The sequence below is a fragment of the Bolinopsis microptera genome, chromosome 6, assembly GCF_026151205.1.
Source record: "Bolinopsis microptera isolate Bmic1 chromosome 6, MBARI_Bmic_1.0, whole genome shotgun sequence".
Classification (NCBI taxonomy): Eukaryota; Metazoa; Ctenophora; class Tentaculata; order Lobata; family Bolinopsidae; genus Bolinopsis; species Bolinopsis microptera.
Window position 1 is genome coordinate 14843096 of NC_087077.1, and position 15355 is coordinate 14858450.

At 37.9% G+C, this 15355-nt stretch overlaps 2 protein-coding genes across 3 annotated transcripts; both read right to left on the reverse strand.

Annotated features, from left to right (window-relative positions):
- Nucleotides 1-1509: 1509 nt before the first annotated feature.
- On the reverse strand, nucleotides 1510-10270 carry LOC134816465 (adenylate kinase 8-like). 2 transcript variants are annotated; one of them, XM_063825317.1, is made up of 15 exons: nucleotides 10176-10270; nucleotides 9728-9812; nucleotides 9344-9393; nucleotides 9027-9110; nucleotides 8580-8675; nucleotides 5534-5615; nucleotides 5332-5403; nucleotides 5120-5234; nucleotides 4919-5007; nucleotides 4560-4691; nucleotides 4303-4392; nucleotides 4074-4115; nucleotides 3340-3481; nucleotides 2674-2812; nucleotides 2139-2555 (listed from the first exon to the last, which is right to left on the reverse strand). In XM_063825317.1, the coding sequence occupies exons 1-15, from the start codon at nucleotides 10257-10259 to the stop codon at nucleotides 2364-2366; spliced, it is 1494 nt and encodes a 497-aa protein (XP_063681387.1). In that variant the 5' UTR covers nucleotides 10260-10270; the 3' UTR covers nucleotides 2139-2363. The 2 variants fall into 2 exon arrangements, with proteins under 2 accessions (XP_063681388.1, XP_063681387.1); XM_063825318.1 differs by lacking the exon at nucleotides 4074-4115 and having other exon boundaries at nucleotides 1510-2555.
- A 167-nt stretch (nucleotides 10271-10437) lies between these two features.
- On the reverse strand, nucleotides 10438-13148 carry LOC134816466 (tubulin polyglutamylase TTLL7-like). The gene has a single exon (XM_063825319.1). It carries the CDS (start codon nucleotides 13127-13129, stop codon nucleotides 11081-11083), a length of 2049 nt encoding a protein of 682 aa, XP_063681389.1. The 5' UTR covers nucleotides 13130-13148; the 3' UTR covers nucleotides 10438-11080.
- Nucleotides 13149-15355: the final 2207 nt, after the last annotated feature.

A 15355-nucleotide genomic window follows, 5' to 3' on the forward strand; every position in this document is an offset into this window, starting at 1 on the left:
GCATTTTTCAAACTGTAAGAATTCATTGACAATTCACAATTGATTTATTTTTTGAACTTTTGTTAAGAACAGAATTGAATGAAGATTGAAGGTATTGTTATTGTACGATGTAAATTATTTCACCGTGCCAGATTCTGACCCTACCATTTATTTGTATTGACTATTCAGTTTGTTTTTCTGAACTGCGCTATTAGATGTACAAATTTGCGATATAATTTGCTCAATTCCTCTACGCCTTTGGTTTTCGATAGCCCTTTCATGCACAAGACAAAACGAACTATAAAATTACCATTTTTAGAGATAACGCCCCGAACGATATAAGGCATCTATTCCATTTCGTCCTACACTATAGTTTCGTTGGTACCGTTTTATATATTATTTTACCGTTTATATATTAAGGGAATTACTACATCAAACTTGTGCAGAGATTATGGCAGAAAACCACAGCTATGAAGATCATGTTTGGATGCACAAAGATATGCCCTCAGGTGATCCCTCAGTAACGTGGGATATAACTATCGGAATGTTAACTTTAGTGGCCACATTTTTGGGCTTTGTGGGCAACTCTCTGGCTTTTGGATACTTCCATAGCAAGAAAGAACTAGCACCAAGACTCTATAAATACTTGTGTTACATTGATATTGTTATTTGCTTGTGTCAGATTCCAGTTATTCAGGCATTCCTCAACGGCAGGAATCCTGGCTTGTTCGATGAAAAGATGTTTTGTAATTTTTGGACCGTAGTATTTGATATCAGCACTAAATTCTACCCCATGACTGTTCTGCTGCTAAGCGCATCCAGAACAATAGCCATCGCCTGTCCTTTTTACGGGATCAGAAAGAACGCAGTCATTGTAGTCCTTTACATTTACCTCTTTTACTTGTATTGGGACTGCGTCAAGTAGCCAACTTCTTAGTTGGATTTGGGGTGATATATGGAGCAGATTCTGGGTACTGTTACCCGTTCTTTGACACACAAACAGGCACTTTAAACCACTTCCAAAGCTCCTACATAACGGCCGAATATGCCTTGCTGTCTATTGAAACCGGATTACCTGCCGTCCTGACATTCATCAATTTCATTTTGAGCACAATAATTCTCCTATCAAAACCAGTAATATCCTCTGGTTCTAGACAAGCACGACACCGCAGTGCTGCCATTACCATCACTATCTTCACTGGAGTATTTCTGTTTTGCTACCTTCCAATCTTCTCTTTATGCGCTCTTTACGTTTGCTTATCTACTATCTACAAAGACGAATTTGGCCTGGATTCTGGAATATTTTCAAACTACTTTATGTTTTGGTATTCGTGGCCGCTGGCAAGATGTCTCTTGAATACTCTCAACACCACACTTGATGTCGTCATCTACTTGACACGCATGAAGGATTTTAGGAAGTGGCTCAGGCTGATCACAGGGAAGCAGAAGTCAAGTATCGCTTCCATTTCTTCAAATATTGTGAGCGAGCTACGACGATTTACCTCCAAACAATAATTAGGGTACAATTAACATCAATACATATTATCATCTGAGAACAAATTTGCCACAAGCATTTCTCTGCAGGAATACGTGTTGAACAATCCCAACGACTTGTAAAGCTTGATCTGGTCCACCAGAGCTGTGCCCACCAGCTTGCTGGTGGGCACAGCTTGCTAGAGAAAATCTTCTCCAGGCGCCCAACTAGGGCACTCCAAAAACTCGTACCGTCTATTTATAGAAGTATATCTGGGAGCAGTATTAACTATAAGGGTGCAAAATTACTGGAATTAAATGACGTTATGTGGGGCGAGTTTTGAAATTTACAAACTGAAACTTAAATTAACTGAAATTTTCCGTAGGGCCCCCTTCGGCCAGGTTGCGGGCCCCGGTAAAGTTCTTTTGCCACAGTCATGAGCGCCGTTGTCAACATTTTATTTTTGATTCTTTAAGTTTTACTTGGTGATCGCTGACATATTACGTAAACCAGCCTAGGGGAAGGGGTTTGGAAAGGCTTACGCTAGTGTAATTTCTAACAATAGCTTTGGCTTATGTGTACAGCTGTGGCTTATGATGGGGGAAGGGGTATTCAATAGCCAAAATCTAGCTTACGTAATGTGTAAACGATCACTAATTGTTATGACGTAAATAATAACATTTCCTTCTCATTGAAACCTAAAAACAACAATGACAAGTGTTCTATGTACAATCTTTAAATTTAACAGATTAGTTTCTTTCGATTCATCTACAATTAGCTTCTCAGCATATCAATACACAAAAATGCTCCGAAATGTCCAAACATTGGTCCAACGACAGTCTCAATACTAATAGTCAAAACATTTCTCAGAAAACCGCTCCACAAAAGCAGAAATAAGTTATTATCGATTCTACAGCGTCGCTTTAAGGGCTTGTTTGGGAAGAGGTTTTGTGAGTAAACTCTCGATACTCTCGAACACCGTGTGGGGATCTTGATCCGCATTTACACTCTGACTAGTCGTGTAGTAGTCCATTAGTTCCTCAACTTGGCTGTCGTACGATAACACGTCTTCGTCTACTGCCGATTCTGCGTCTTTGTGGTGCTGAAATGTGGAAGTTGGTTCAGTTTCGTGGTTTGGAAAAGGTTTTTGGGAGATTTGTGGTTTCTTAACCTGAAGTCTACTGATTTATCCATGGATATTGTTTGAAAGGTTAACTCACCGTTTTGAGTCGTCGCTTCATTTCAAGACTTGGAGGAGGATTGTATATGAGATGATACTGCTGTCCTGTGACGGGATCTGATCTTCTCAGAGATAATCTTTCTACTATCGTGTCAGTGGGGCACTCCAGGAAATACACTCTGAAGATAATAAAAGTAATAGTTAATACAGCGTTAGAAAAAAAGTAAGTGCTATGAAGTAGTTGTTTGTAATTGTTTCATATTCTGTGATGCTCGGATATTGAAATAGGATTTTGTGACCCTCCGTTGGCAAAATATGTGCTAAACATGCTAAAATATTGAACGAGATGCTCCCATTCAAGATGTTGCATTCAAACATTTTTGAATATATTTCGGTTCATGCATAATTCTATCATATTGATAAACAAATGAAAGGTTTGCAAGTAGATAAATTGAATTGATTTGACAATCCTCCTTTAGCAAACCCAACTCCACAACAAACATTCACAAAGAGGCCCCCTGTTATGCAGCTACGCTAGTTGCAGTAACCAATCATCTTGCGAGAACGGTCCTTGATTACTTTCAAAACAGCCATTCATTGGTTGTTATGATAGAGCCACTTAACGATCTAACACGAAGTGCTGTTTAATGAATAAAAAACCTGCCGATAAAATGGTTAAAAATATCTATTCATTAGTTATAAAAACCTGTTGGGAGCATATCCAGCCTCACTAAGCGCCTCAGCCTGATGTCTGGATCTGGGGTATCCTCTCAGAACCCAACCTTTAGTTGCACAATCAATTTTACTAAGTCGCTCCACTAGACATTTCAACACTATGTTATCTGGCACTGAGGAGTTACGAGTGTTAAATACTGACAATATCTGCAGAATAGGAAGGGTAAACTTGGATGAAATGAAACATGAGGGGGGAACAACAGTGAGCTCAGAAATATATCCGTGCTTGGGACCCACTAGAAGATGGGAAGTTTAATCGTTCTAAACTAAACACATCAGTACGTTTCCAAGCTAGTATGTTACGGAGTAAGAGTAAGATGATTCCTGGTGGTAGGCTGTATTACAATGACATCATGATGGAATTGTTTATTGTTTTATCAAAATACTGCATTTTGGTTTTTAGTGCTGTTTTCAGTTTGTCAAATAAACTATCGTATGTCTATTATTTTTTGAAAAACGGTTCCATTTTAAATAAAAAAGTGGGAGAAATTTTCAAGAAATATAAAATAAAAAGTCGGCCGATTAAGGCATTTTCTGAATCTGTGCTATGAGCTATGAACGTGTGTGCTGTTCCAAGATTTTATAAGGCAAATGACAAAAATGTTCCTGCTTCATTGAGATTAAAGAAGTAGACTCAGCCACTCTGCTATACCAAAAAGTTGTGCTGTTCTGAGTTTGAAAATACAATTATGGATTTAGACTTACAAGGACCAACGTCCATGAGATGCCTATTGTTTTTTGATCGACCTGAGTTGCTTAATTATCAAAAGTTGTTATACAACTTTAAGCTAAAATTACACCTTGAACAGTGTGAGATTTAGATAACGATTAATCTACTGAAATCATAATTGAATATTGATTGAATATTTCTCAGTTAGTATATCTAACTGATGTATACCTAGTAACCTAGTTAGTAACCTAGTTAGTAACCTACCCATCATCTTCTTGTCGATGTATGTGCTCATCATGTTTCCAACTTTCGAATTATCAGCTATCGCTTGTTTTATTAGTTCCACCATAGAAACTGCAGTGTATACACGGTTATTTACCGATATGTTGGGTCAAACAAACACGAGCATGAAATTATATGATTAATTCATCATCCAGGAAATCTGGCGGTACAAGCTGAAACTTGAGTAAATATTTCATGTTAGCTGCATACTTTAACCAATCACGAAAGAAGATACTTACTGTTCACGACACCATATTTGGCTGTCAACAGAGCAGCTTGTGTTCCCTTCCCACTACCACGAGGTCCTTGAAGAATAACACGTGGACATTGCGGAGCCACTGAGCGAGCTTGCTGGCACAAGAAGTGGTACACTGTGAGCACACGTGGTCAATATATCATATTATTTGATAATTCCAAAAGATCAGAGCTGACTTTAGAGTGAGGATCAAGAGTTAGATTAGAGTGCCAGATGTTACATCTTACAGGGTAACTGGAGTTAGCAGAGCAATTTGTCTGGATTTCACAACTATATCATGAGATCTTTTAGGTGCCAATGAACACAAACCCGCTTAATATGGAAGTTAAATAAAAAATTAACCTTGAGCAAAAACGTCTGTTTTCGGCTGATCAGCATTTATAATTTTAGTGGTTCCTTTGGAAACCGCGGCACGTATTCCTTCAATATTCCTGAAATAAATATTCTTATAACACTCAGTCAATGGCTCTGTTCAAGTAGTCAAATTATCGTTACATAAACTCAGTAATCTGCTCCATGGAAGATTCAGCAAAAGATAAAAACCTGTGATAGTGAAGGAGCTGTTTCCTGAGGAACTTTTCTGATTGATTCTCGATTGGTTTTATTCGTCTAACTACCTCTGGGCTCTCGGGAGGCTCAAACGTTAAATGATAGATCCCTGAAATCATAATTGAAGTCAAATAATGCAAGACAGATTTTTTAAATATACCATTTCGTCAATGATCGGTTAAAAAATTGAGATCAGATATGCTTACCTCCAGTTTGAGGATCTACACGTTTACCCATGAACCGTTCGATTAAGACCATGTCAGGAGCTTCCATAAACACTAAAAAAGTAACAAATCAGAAATGTTGCAGCATGGTGAAACTCGGCCGAAGCGCCGAGTGATCATAACCACAGGAATCATATTTAAATGATCGGCTTCTTAAATTAAGGAGTAATAAGTAAGTACTAACCAACGTGTTTGGCAAATATTCCATGTCGTTGGAGAGCAAGAGCTTGATCTCTTGTCTTTGGATAGCCAACCAACATCCAGCCCTGTGAAGCATAGTGATCAGAGCAAGCAATTCTTCGTGCACACCTTGCATATATTACTTGTTTTGTCAATGCTAGTGACAACAATTAAGAGATTCAGTAAACAGACGTACAATTTGGGCAACTTTGACGTGACGGCGGACATTATCTGTTGGTAACCATGGCAACGCGCACAATTTTGCGCAACTCAATCAATAAAACTGTTGATCGCGCGCTCCATAACTAATCTCCTGAAGACCTTTTTAACCATATCGTCAAGCAGATGCATGAGCGACTAGTTTGCGGTCATTAAAACTCCTATTTTAACCTCAAATTAAATTGAACAATGGTGTATTATAAAGAAGTTGCAGAATCCTTACTAAAAAATGCTATTATAACCTCAAATTTAATAAATCAACGCTGTATTAAATCGAATCACTAAGCAAGATCACTTACATCTACATATCATTATATTATACATGGTGGGCCAAAAGTCAGTACCCATACGTTGGCCTTAATAGCTCAGTCACTGAGTGCCCAATTGAAATAATTCTTTCTGGTATGACTTACTTGTCAACTAGAAAAATATTAGTGTCCATTTTTTCAAATGAAGGTTCATTTTCGCATTTATTTGATAGTTTGATAGTCAGATCGAGCTAAATTTTATTGAATTGTGTTTGGTATATGAAGCATAACGAGTTAATTCGTTACGTGTGATCAGGTGATTGGCTTACCTGATCACGTGACCCAGTCAATTTTGATAACGAGATACACAATATGTTTGATAACTTCTTAATCTGTTTCACATCTCATTTTTTCAGATTAAATGCAAAATTTAATAATCTTCTCTTTGAAATATAATAAATTATTGTATAATACCCAAGATGACGGTCTATAAAATAATTGGTTCAGTCATGACTGCATTGATACGAATCGATTTGTGTTAATAATGTTAAATATTTCATAAATAACCAGTAAATCAATAAATAATCAATAAATAAATCATAATCAAAAGTTTCAATATGAAACAAGGTGTAGGTAGAGTAAAGTGATGTCACGTTCTCATCCAATGGCAGCTCATAATGTCTCTTATAGTGAGCGGTCTCAGATCTGGGTTAGGGTTCAGGATAATAGCTATCGTCTCCAGACAAATTGTTGATACTCCAGTGTAGGTAAAAGTTAGAGGTCTCAAATAGTCACGTGGCCTCTTAAAGGGTAAGTGCCCCATTATCATTTTGTAGAAAGTCACTCCCAAAGCCCAGATGTCAGCAGCCACAGGGTCGTAGTGACCAGTGAAGAGGATTTCAGGACTGGCATACTGTTTGGTTCCTTTGAAGGTGGAGTGGAGGTCTGGTCTGATTCTCTGAGCTGCTCCAAAGTCAATGAGCTTGATGTCTTCAGTAGAGGGTTGTATCAGGATGTTCTCAGGTTTAACGTCCAAGTGAGCTATTTGTTTCTCCTCGTGCAGGTAGGATAGAGCGGATGTGAGCTGGTGGAGAATGTACTTGGTGTTCTGCTCCGGGATCCTGGTCTTTATGTCGATGTAGTCGAATATGTCCAAGCAGCCAGGGAGGAGTTCCAGGATAAGGAGGAGGTGTCGGGGGGTGGTGTAGAACTCCAAGAGTCTGATTATCCGGGGATGCTCCAGGTCTGTCATCAGGGTTATCTCTGCTGGTAATTTATTATCTGGGTCTGTCTTGATCTTCTTAGCCACCAGATCTGCTCCAGAGAGGATGTGGGTAACTCTGAAGACTGTGCCGAAACCTCCAGACCCAATCTTCTCTTGTAGAGAGTAGGAGGATTCGAATGTGTTTATGGATTCGGAGGAGGGGAGGTCTTCTTCTTGATACAGCTTCGGAGAGGGGATTTCTTCTGGTTCCAGGTGTTGTTTGCGAGATGTGCACATTCCCATTGTTGAGTATATATCAGAGGTAGAGATTGCAGAAGGATCGGTAAACAAACTAAAGTACTAACAAGGGCTGACATAACCCTTTTATAATTTTGCGGCTGACACCATTTTAGGTTCAGTGTGGAATGCGTGCGCCTCTTTTGCCCCACCTCCAGCTCTTTCACAGGTGGAAGACCAATCCGAATTTACCCAATAACAAATTTGAGAGAAATTTAATTTGATAGCAGATCAATACAAGGAGAAAGAAGATGGCGCACATGAAAAAAATCGGTTGAGTCATGACGAATTGGTTACTTAAATAATGTTGAATATTTCGTAAATAAATGGATAAATAATCAACCAGCATCATAATAAGTTTCAATATGAAACAAGGTGTATGTAGAGTAGAGGTGATGTCACGTTCTCATCCAATGGTAGATTAAAATGAGGAAATCCGGGTGACTTTCCGAAATAATAAGTAATGAGAAGAGTAGCCGGAGAAACAAGATGACTTTGGGCCCGGCAAGTGACAGTTGAAATGGTACGATACAAAATTAGTTTCTGCCATGATGATGTATTAGTTAAGGTGGACTGTAATAATTGGAGAATATTGAGGCTGGTTTTGAGTAGAACTACTGATGGACAATTGATCACCATACCTCGATTATACCTGACACCGATACCTTCAGTATTAATACCTTAATCTATTAATTATTTGCTAAATATTAACCTTTATTTCATCTATATGTTCATAAAAAGGAAATCCGGGTGACTTTCCGAAATAATAAGTAATGAGAAGAGTAGCCGGAGAAACAAGATGACTTTGGGCCCGGCAAGTGACAGTTGAAATGGTACGATACAAAATTAGTTTCTGCCATGATGATGTATTAGTTAAGGTGGACTGTAATAATTGGAGAATATTGAGGCTGGTTTTGAGTAGAACTACTGATGGACAATTGATCACCATACCTCGATTATACCTGACACCGATACCTTCAGTATTAATACCTTAATCTATTAATTATTTGCTAAATATTAACCTTTATTTCATCTATATGTTCATTAAAAATGGGACTACAAGAGATTACAGACAGACTCACATTATCAGCACAATCCTTTTTAGATATCCTCTCTTTTACCAGCGCTCCAAGAATATCTCCAGGGATGTCCTCATCGCTTTCTAGCGACGACTTTGCCTAGACATTACAGAGCGTCACTTACAAGAATAGCTAATTTTATAACTTTATATTAACAGTTTGATCAAAATTATTGTAGATTTCAATCCGATAGCATGCAGTCCACCATAAATTTTTGCAGTTCACAAAAAGTCAATAAGCAACATTATGTTAAATATTAAAATGTCGATATCAGTAGTGGTGTGATTCTAAAAAACCGCGGTTACTGAATAATATGAGGAGTTAAAACGAGAAATATTCGATTATATTTTGCGGTTCGAATTATAATCATATTTCTAGAGAATAATAAAAATTAATTTTTCTGAAAACTTAAAAAGTGGAGATATCACGTTAAATTGTGGTCAACCGTACCTTCTTAACTTGCTCGATTTCAACTGTGAGAAGATCTGCTGTGTCGATCTTGTGAATTCCACTCTCGTTATTCACCAGCTGAGCCTGGAATATATCACGTGATAAGCTTAGTGTCACGTGACCAATATCACGTGGTTACTTTAGAGCTTTATACTTCTCAGAGGCTTTAAAATCTTATCCCTTTACATATCGCTTGGAGATGATGATAAAATATGCGCCGATATAATGTGTAGTATTCACTAGTGTATGTGTGCACACACAATCAAGTAAATTGATGTGTGCATGTGACGTGACATTAGTTAAAGTCTGCTACTTACAATGCTGCCCTTGCCGGAGGCCGGAGGTCCAATCATCATTATCTGAGGAACTGACACAAAGTTGGCGTGTCAGTATGTTGGTATGTAAGTATGTTAGTATTTATTATATATTAGTCATAACAAGTTTCAGTTCATTAAATGGATATATCGTGTCTTCAATAATTTACCGACGGAAGAATGATACAGTTTAAACTTTAAAGGTGCTAAAACACTCAATAATGGTGCAGTGGATCACTTTGAAGTGCAAAGAAATAAGTCTAACGATTTATTTTAAGCTCGTAACTCGTCCGTTTCCAATAATAAATGCGTATTTCCTACGTCAACAAATAACATAAACAGTTTAAAGTAATTTATTAAACATAAATGGAACTAAGTGTAACCTACCGTCATCATTTTCACGATGCAAGAAATTTATCATATGCTCAAGAGGGTCGGTTGGCTGGGAACATATCACCTCTTGAATCATTCGCTGAAAATATTGTTAAATATTATTTATCCAGAGTGGCCTAGGAGTGTTGTGAGTTGAAAATGAGGTTACTGAAATTAACTTTATTTTTAAGTGTTCTCTAATTTAGTGCTCTCTTGGGTCTCTTACTTTGGGCTCATTCCAGGGGGCCCAGCCAATTCTAAATGAAAACACTTATCACAATAACATCTCGACTAAAGCATTTGTCGAGCTCTCCAGCAGGAGAGCTAGAGGAAGCAAATTTGTTGCTTAAGTTAGCAATAATTCTGGGTTACCCTTTTGCAAATTTGTAATATTATAATTAAGAAATTAAAGAAAGTGATCTGAATTCGCAAAATATCGCTTTTATAGCAGCTGCTAACATACCTCATACATGGAGAAAAGTTCGTTTTTCTCTGCATACATGGTAAATTCAGCAGGAATCTTCAGTGGTCGCTTTGTCTCGTCCATATTGACTACTACCTTAACGAGGAGATAAATATAATTTAAAAGAGGTTGTTTTAAAATCATTGTGGAGTGAGCTCGACCTCAAAACTTTAATTTTCTTATTCGCACGTACAGTGTTTAACGTACGTTGCATAATTATTATTTTAATGTTGCATGTTAATAAAGTAATAAGACCAAGCAAGAACAGACAGAGCTAAAGGGATCAAGAGAATAATAATTCACAAGTTGACTATCAATCACATATTATCAATTGAACAAATAATCATTTTATTGCTTCTATTTACTCGTTAAAATATCGCCTCACAAATACTCAATCAATATTACCTTACAAAAATCTGGATTTATATATTATTACAATTGGAATTCTAGCCTATAAACTATAATCTATAATGCTAAAATAACAGTCCATTAATATACAATTTAAACTAATTGAAGTTAATACGGTTGGAACGGTTAAATATGAGTACAAACAAGTAGGATTAACATTTTCAGCAATAATTTTAGATAAGAAAATATGAGATTGATACGATAAAACGGTACAACATATATTTTTTTCAGCATTTAGAATAGTGCATTATAAGTACAAAGCATGCAATAAATATTGTATGATATGTTGAATGCCAGGTATTCTACAGGTCCCATCGAGATTGGGTGGTCCAAGTGCCGACGAAATGTAGTCGAAACTGAGTTTTTATTAATCAGAATAACATGTAGTAGAAGATAAGACCCCAGATTCAACCACATTTCTATTGCATTTCAACGGAACCAGTAGCACACCTGTAAGTACTGAATTCTAGTAAGATATTTAATTCCTAAACTTGGAGCTATCGTGACGACTTGATGTGATAGTTCCCCAGTCTTGAACACAACTCGGGACAGGAACAAAACCGGTTGTGGCAACACTTTTTAGCCCGTATAGGTCGTCTTGACAAATCCAATGAGTTCTCCCCGAGATTGTTGATGCTGCATGATAACATAGACTTATTCTTGTACTTGATTATTGAATTGAACACTATTTTTTTTGACCTGAAAGGAACCTTTTGTATTTGGGGTTTTCTGGCAACTTGACTAAGGTCTTTTTTAAAAGTCTCCTGAGAGTCCGGTGTCCCACTCGTAGTCTCACGATCGTTTTTAAAAAGAGAATCGATCTGTTTGAGAAGTAGGGCATTAGATTTTCGCATGGAGACTTCCATATCGTCGTTCATGCGTAACCTCCGTGCCCTCTCCCCGTAAGAATGTAAATTGTGTTCTGAACCAGCATGAGAAGTGTTGATGTTACTTGGAAGTGAGGAAGGGGAGGATGTGTATCGAGAAAACAAGAACGGTGACACAGGAGGAGATGACCAGGGTCTCAACTTAGCAAGGGGTTGTATCTTGGGTACAGGTTTGGGTTGAGCTTGAACACTGGACTGACTTTGAGCTGTTTGCTCTTCAAACTCGCACTGTTGTAACATGTCGAGTAACTCGGATTCTCTGAGATGTTGCAGCATTCCGTGGTGGGACTTTTGTTCCAACATGCTACCTCTGCCAGCTAAAAACGTTTTGAAAGCCCCATTGAGCATCTTGATGTATTCAGGTTGCTTTGAGGAACGTGCAGGGAATATTCTATGATATTTCCCAGAGTTTTTATCTTCATACTTGGTCTGCTCTGACACTTTTCTTAACTCATGCAGCTGAGATCGTAGGAATGTCTTTCTGACGCTAAACTGAGTTTTCCTTTGCAAGTTGTTTCTTGGTTTTAACAGTCTTGCTCGACTCAGTTGCTTTTGTGCAGCTAAAGCTCTCCACTTTTCACTTGGTTTTAAATTCAACAAACTGAAAGCAGTTCTTATAACATCAAATTTAATATCTGCATCAACTTTGCTATCACAGCCAAAACTTGGACTCCTATTCACTTCTAAAAGCCAGGGTCTTAACTTTCGATCAATAAAAATATCCATACCAAGAATTTCAAAGCACACACTGCTTGATGAACAAGATGTTGTTCCAGGACGTGCCATGCGATAAGTATGAAGCAAATATGGTTCAGCAACAATCAGTGTCTTGATTACAATATCTGTTATGCTGTTCCAAAGTATAGTAAAGCTGTAGTTATGACTTGCCATCCACATTTTTAAGTATTTGATACTTCGCTTACTTCCCTTGTTTTCATCATCACAGTTGTCATACGTTTCACTTGACTTGTTTATACTGTAATTAGTCAGATGCATGTACATGTTATCTAAGTTTTTCTCAGTGGGTGGCATATATTCATTAGTACTGAATCTCATAAGTCCATCATCATATAAGAATATCTTTAAAGGATCAGCTGACAGGACTAACACATAAATGCGAAGATCAAACTTCATTCCATCTACAATCAAAGGTCTTTCTAGATATTCCTGTACCACCAAATTGTCATGCATATTTAATTTCTCCAAGTTTTGAAGGAGATGTATTCCATTGCCCATGGCACCATTTGATGGCTTACATATAAATGTTTTACATTTTCTCCTTTTCTTCAAATCCAGATAATAATTCATGAGAGTGGTGTAGTCTGCTGGCAAAGTCCAAGTCTTGGGAAAGAAATCATATTCATCTGATTGTGTCTTTTGCATCTTCTGAAGGTTTCTGGCAAGACAATCCTTCCTGGCAATCTCCCCCATACCAGGAAAATGATTGATTCTCTGATAAGGTTTTAATTCAGCACATCTCTCTGCATTTATTGTGTGGTCAGACCAAATGATGAAGGATTCATCATTTTCGGTAGTGGTTTTGTACCCAAGAGCTTCTGCACATCGTCGAACTACATCGTATCTAGTTCCATTTATATTAACAGTTAATGCAGCTCGTTTCTTTTTCTTAGAAGTAGTTTTAGATCCATCCACAGACATTCAATGGGTGCATCACCATCTGAATTTTAACATGGTTAAGTATTTCAAAGCAGCAATGAGCATAACATATGAATATTTCAGATAGATAGTATCACTGATTACAACTTTTTAAGTCATTAATATAAAGGTTCCAAACTTTACAACCAACCCTAGCGGATCCTCATCATCAGTCTATAAAATTTGCATAGCTATGAGTCCATTACACATATTTTGAAGGAAAGCTCCTTTTTATACGAGAAGAGTTATGCAAGCAAGAAAGTTTAACAGTCTAAAACTGGGATATCTTATCAAGGAATGATTTTAATCTATAAATATAATAATCTAATATAAGTTGGGGTTGTCTAGGCCCAAAAAGATATAATTTCAATGCGACCCTTCTAAACTACTGACATAGTTAATTTTTGAGCCCCGAATTCAGTTGAAGTAACCAAATATTATTTTTTGGATGGAAAACCTTGAAAATTATTTTGATCGGCAAACATTCGTTTTCCGTAAAATACAATTTTCGAGCCTTTCTACTGTTGTCCAAAGCTGCATGTGTATTGCATCCAGGCCTGAGGGGACAAGTGAACATGCTAAAAATTATGGCTGCTTTTAAAAGGAAGGTTAGAGAAGTGAAAGAATAGGATATGAGACAACGGTGTTCTCTTGTGATATTTTGCATATAATACTTGTGCATATTCTTGAGCAAGTCAAAGGAGTAATTTTTGTCTCATGTCGCGTGATCCTGGAGGATTTTGCCGCTGCGATGCGCCGCGCGAACTATCATTCTTACTTCGCTGACCACTAACGAGATATTACTGACGAGAGAGATTGCTTCGCTGACGAGATCGTTGACGCGAGCCAAAATATGGCCACGTACTTTTGCACGGCATGCCTAGGCCTACCACGCGAACGTGAGGCAATTAGGCGGACCTTGCTCTATCCAGAGCCCTCTCGCTTGCAGTATAACTATATAGCGCGCGACCGCCGTGAAACAAGCGCGTCACGCAGTACGCGTAGACACATGTGACATGGGTATATGAGAGTCGGACCCATAATGTGGGGCGATAAATTTTGTATTTGAAAGTGTATTTTTCAGTACATAAATGATGAAATAACATTTTTTGGCGTCTAGAAAATTGTCTGTTGTTAATGGACTGTCTCTGTCTAGAGCCGGAGCCTTGCGCTTGCAGCCCGACTCCCGGCCGGCGGTAAAAAACATTTTCTTTACTTGTGAAATAAGCGCGCCCGCAGTGCATGGCGCAAAAGCACATGGTTAATTTAGGTGAATTAATGGACTAGCCCCGCGCGCGCTACTTCGTACATCGTAGCATGCATTTGCCTCGAGCCATTTACTTTCCGAAAAGAATGAAGAAAGCGGCGCGCGCTACTTCGAAGAAATTTAGACGATCACTGTACTAGTAACATCCTTCAACCAGAAAATTTGACGGATGTTACTCGTCTTAATTTCTTCGAAGTAGCGCGCGCCGCTTTCTTCTCCCGATGGCAAGTGCTACGAAGTAGCGCGCGCCGGGCCAAATCATTAACAACATGGTTAACCAGAAAATATGAAATAGCAATTATGAATTACTAATAAATTAAATTTGGAGCAAGTAAGTTTTGATGTGAACGTCAAATGTAATTTTACATGTTTGATGTTACAGCTGAAAAATTTAAAAATGCAAAACTAAATTCTGACTTCAACTATAAAAATTTTAGTTTTAGTCTAATATGTATATATTATAATTGTGCTGCACATCTGATTTTTTAGTAAATAGTAAAATAAAAAGCGAAGCGAGTCGTGTTATACGTCCTCCAAAAATTATTTTCTGCAACAATTAATAAATTTGTTAAGCTACAATGCACAAGCTGCAATAAATTAATGTTGCCAGTAATTGCGTTTAACGTTTATAGGTTTGTAACTTGATTCACGATGTCAATCCTTCGCATCTCGCCGATCTGCATACGTGTGGTTGCGAGAAGCATTATTGGATGCGCGCGCGCGACCCAGTAGTGCATCGCGCTACAACGATACAGGTGGAGCCGCGCACTCGTGCTCGGCGGGTCATACAACGTATGACAACGTCAAGCTATTGCAAGGCGCAAGCGCGATGGCTCTAGTACATAGTAACTAGTTGCTAGTAATTAGATCAGCAACTATATACAATTACCTGAGGTCCCCAGGCTATAATGTTTATAAACATAAAATAGTCAATAGATTAATTGACGACGTCAATTCATCTC

Bases quoted from the DNA above. Each gene is read 5' to 3' on its own strand.
- LOC134816465 (XM_063825317.1), bottom strand. From the start codon at position 10,259: ATGGACGAGACAAAGCGACCACTGAAGATTCCTGCTGAATTTACCATG. The intron at 9,813-10,175 runs GTATGTTAGCAG...CAATATTTTCAG, and splicing joins AACTTTTCTCCATGTATGAG to CGAATGATTCAAGAGGTGAT. The intron at 5,404-5,533 runs GTTAGTACTTAC...TTACTTTTTTAG, and splicing joins AATATTTGCCAAACACGTTG to TGTTTATGGAAGCTCCTGAC.
- LOC134816466 (XM_063825319.1), bottom strand. From the start codon at position 13,129: ATGTCTGTGGATGGATCTAAAACTACTTCTAAGAAAAAGAAACGAGCT.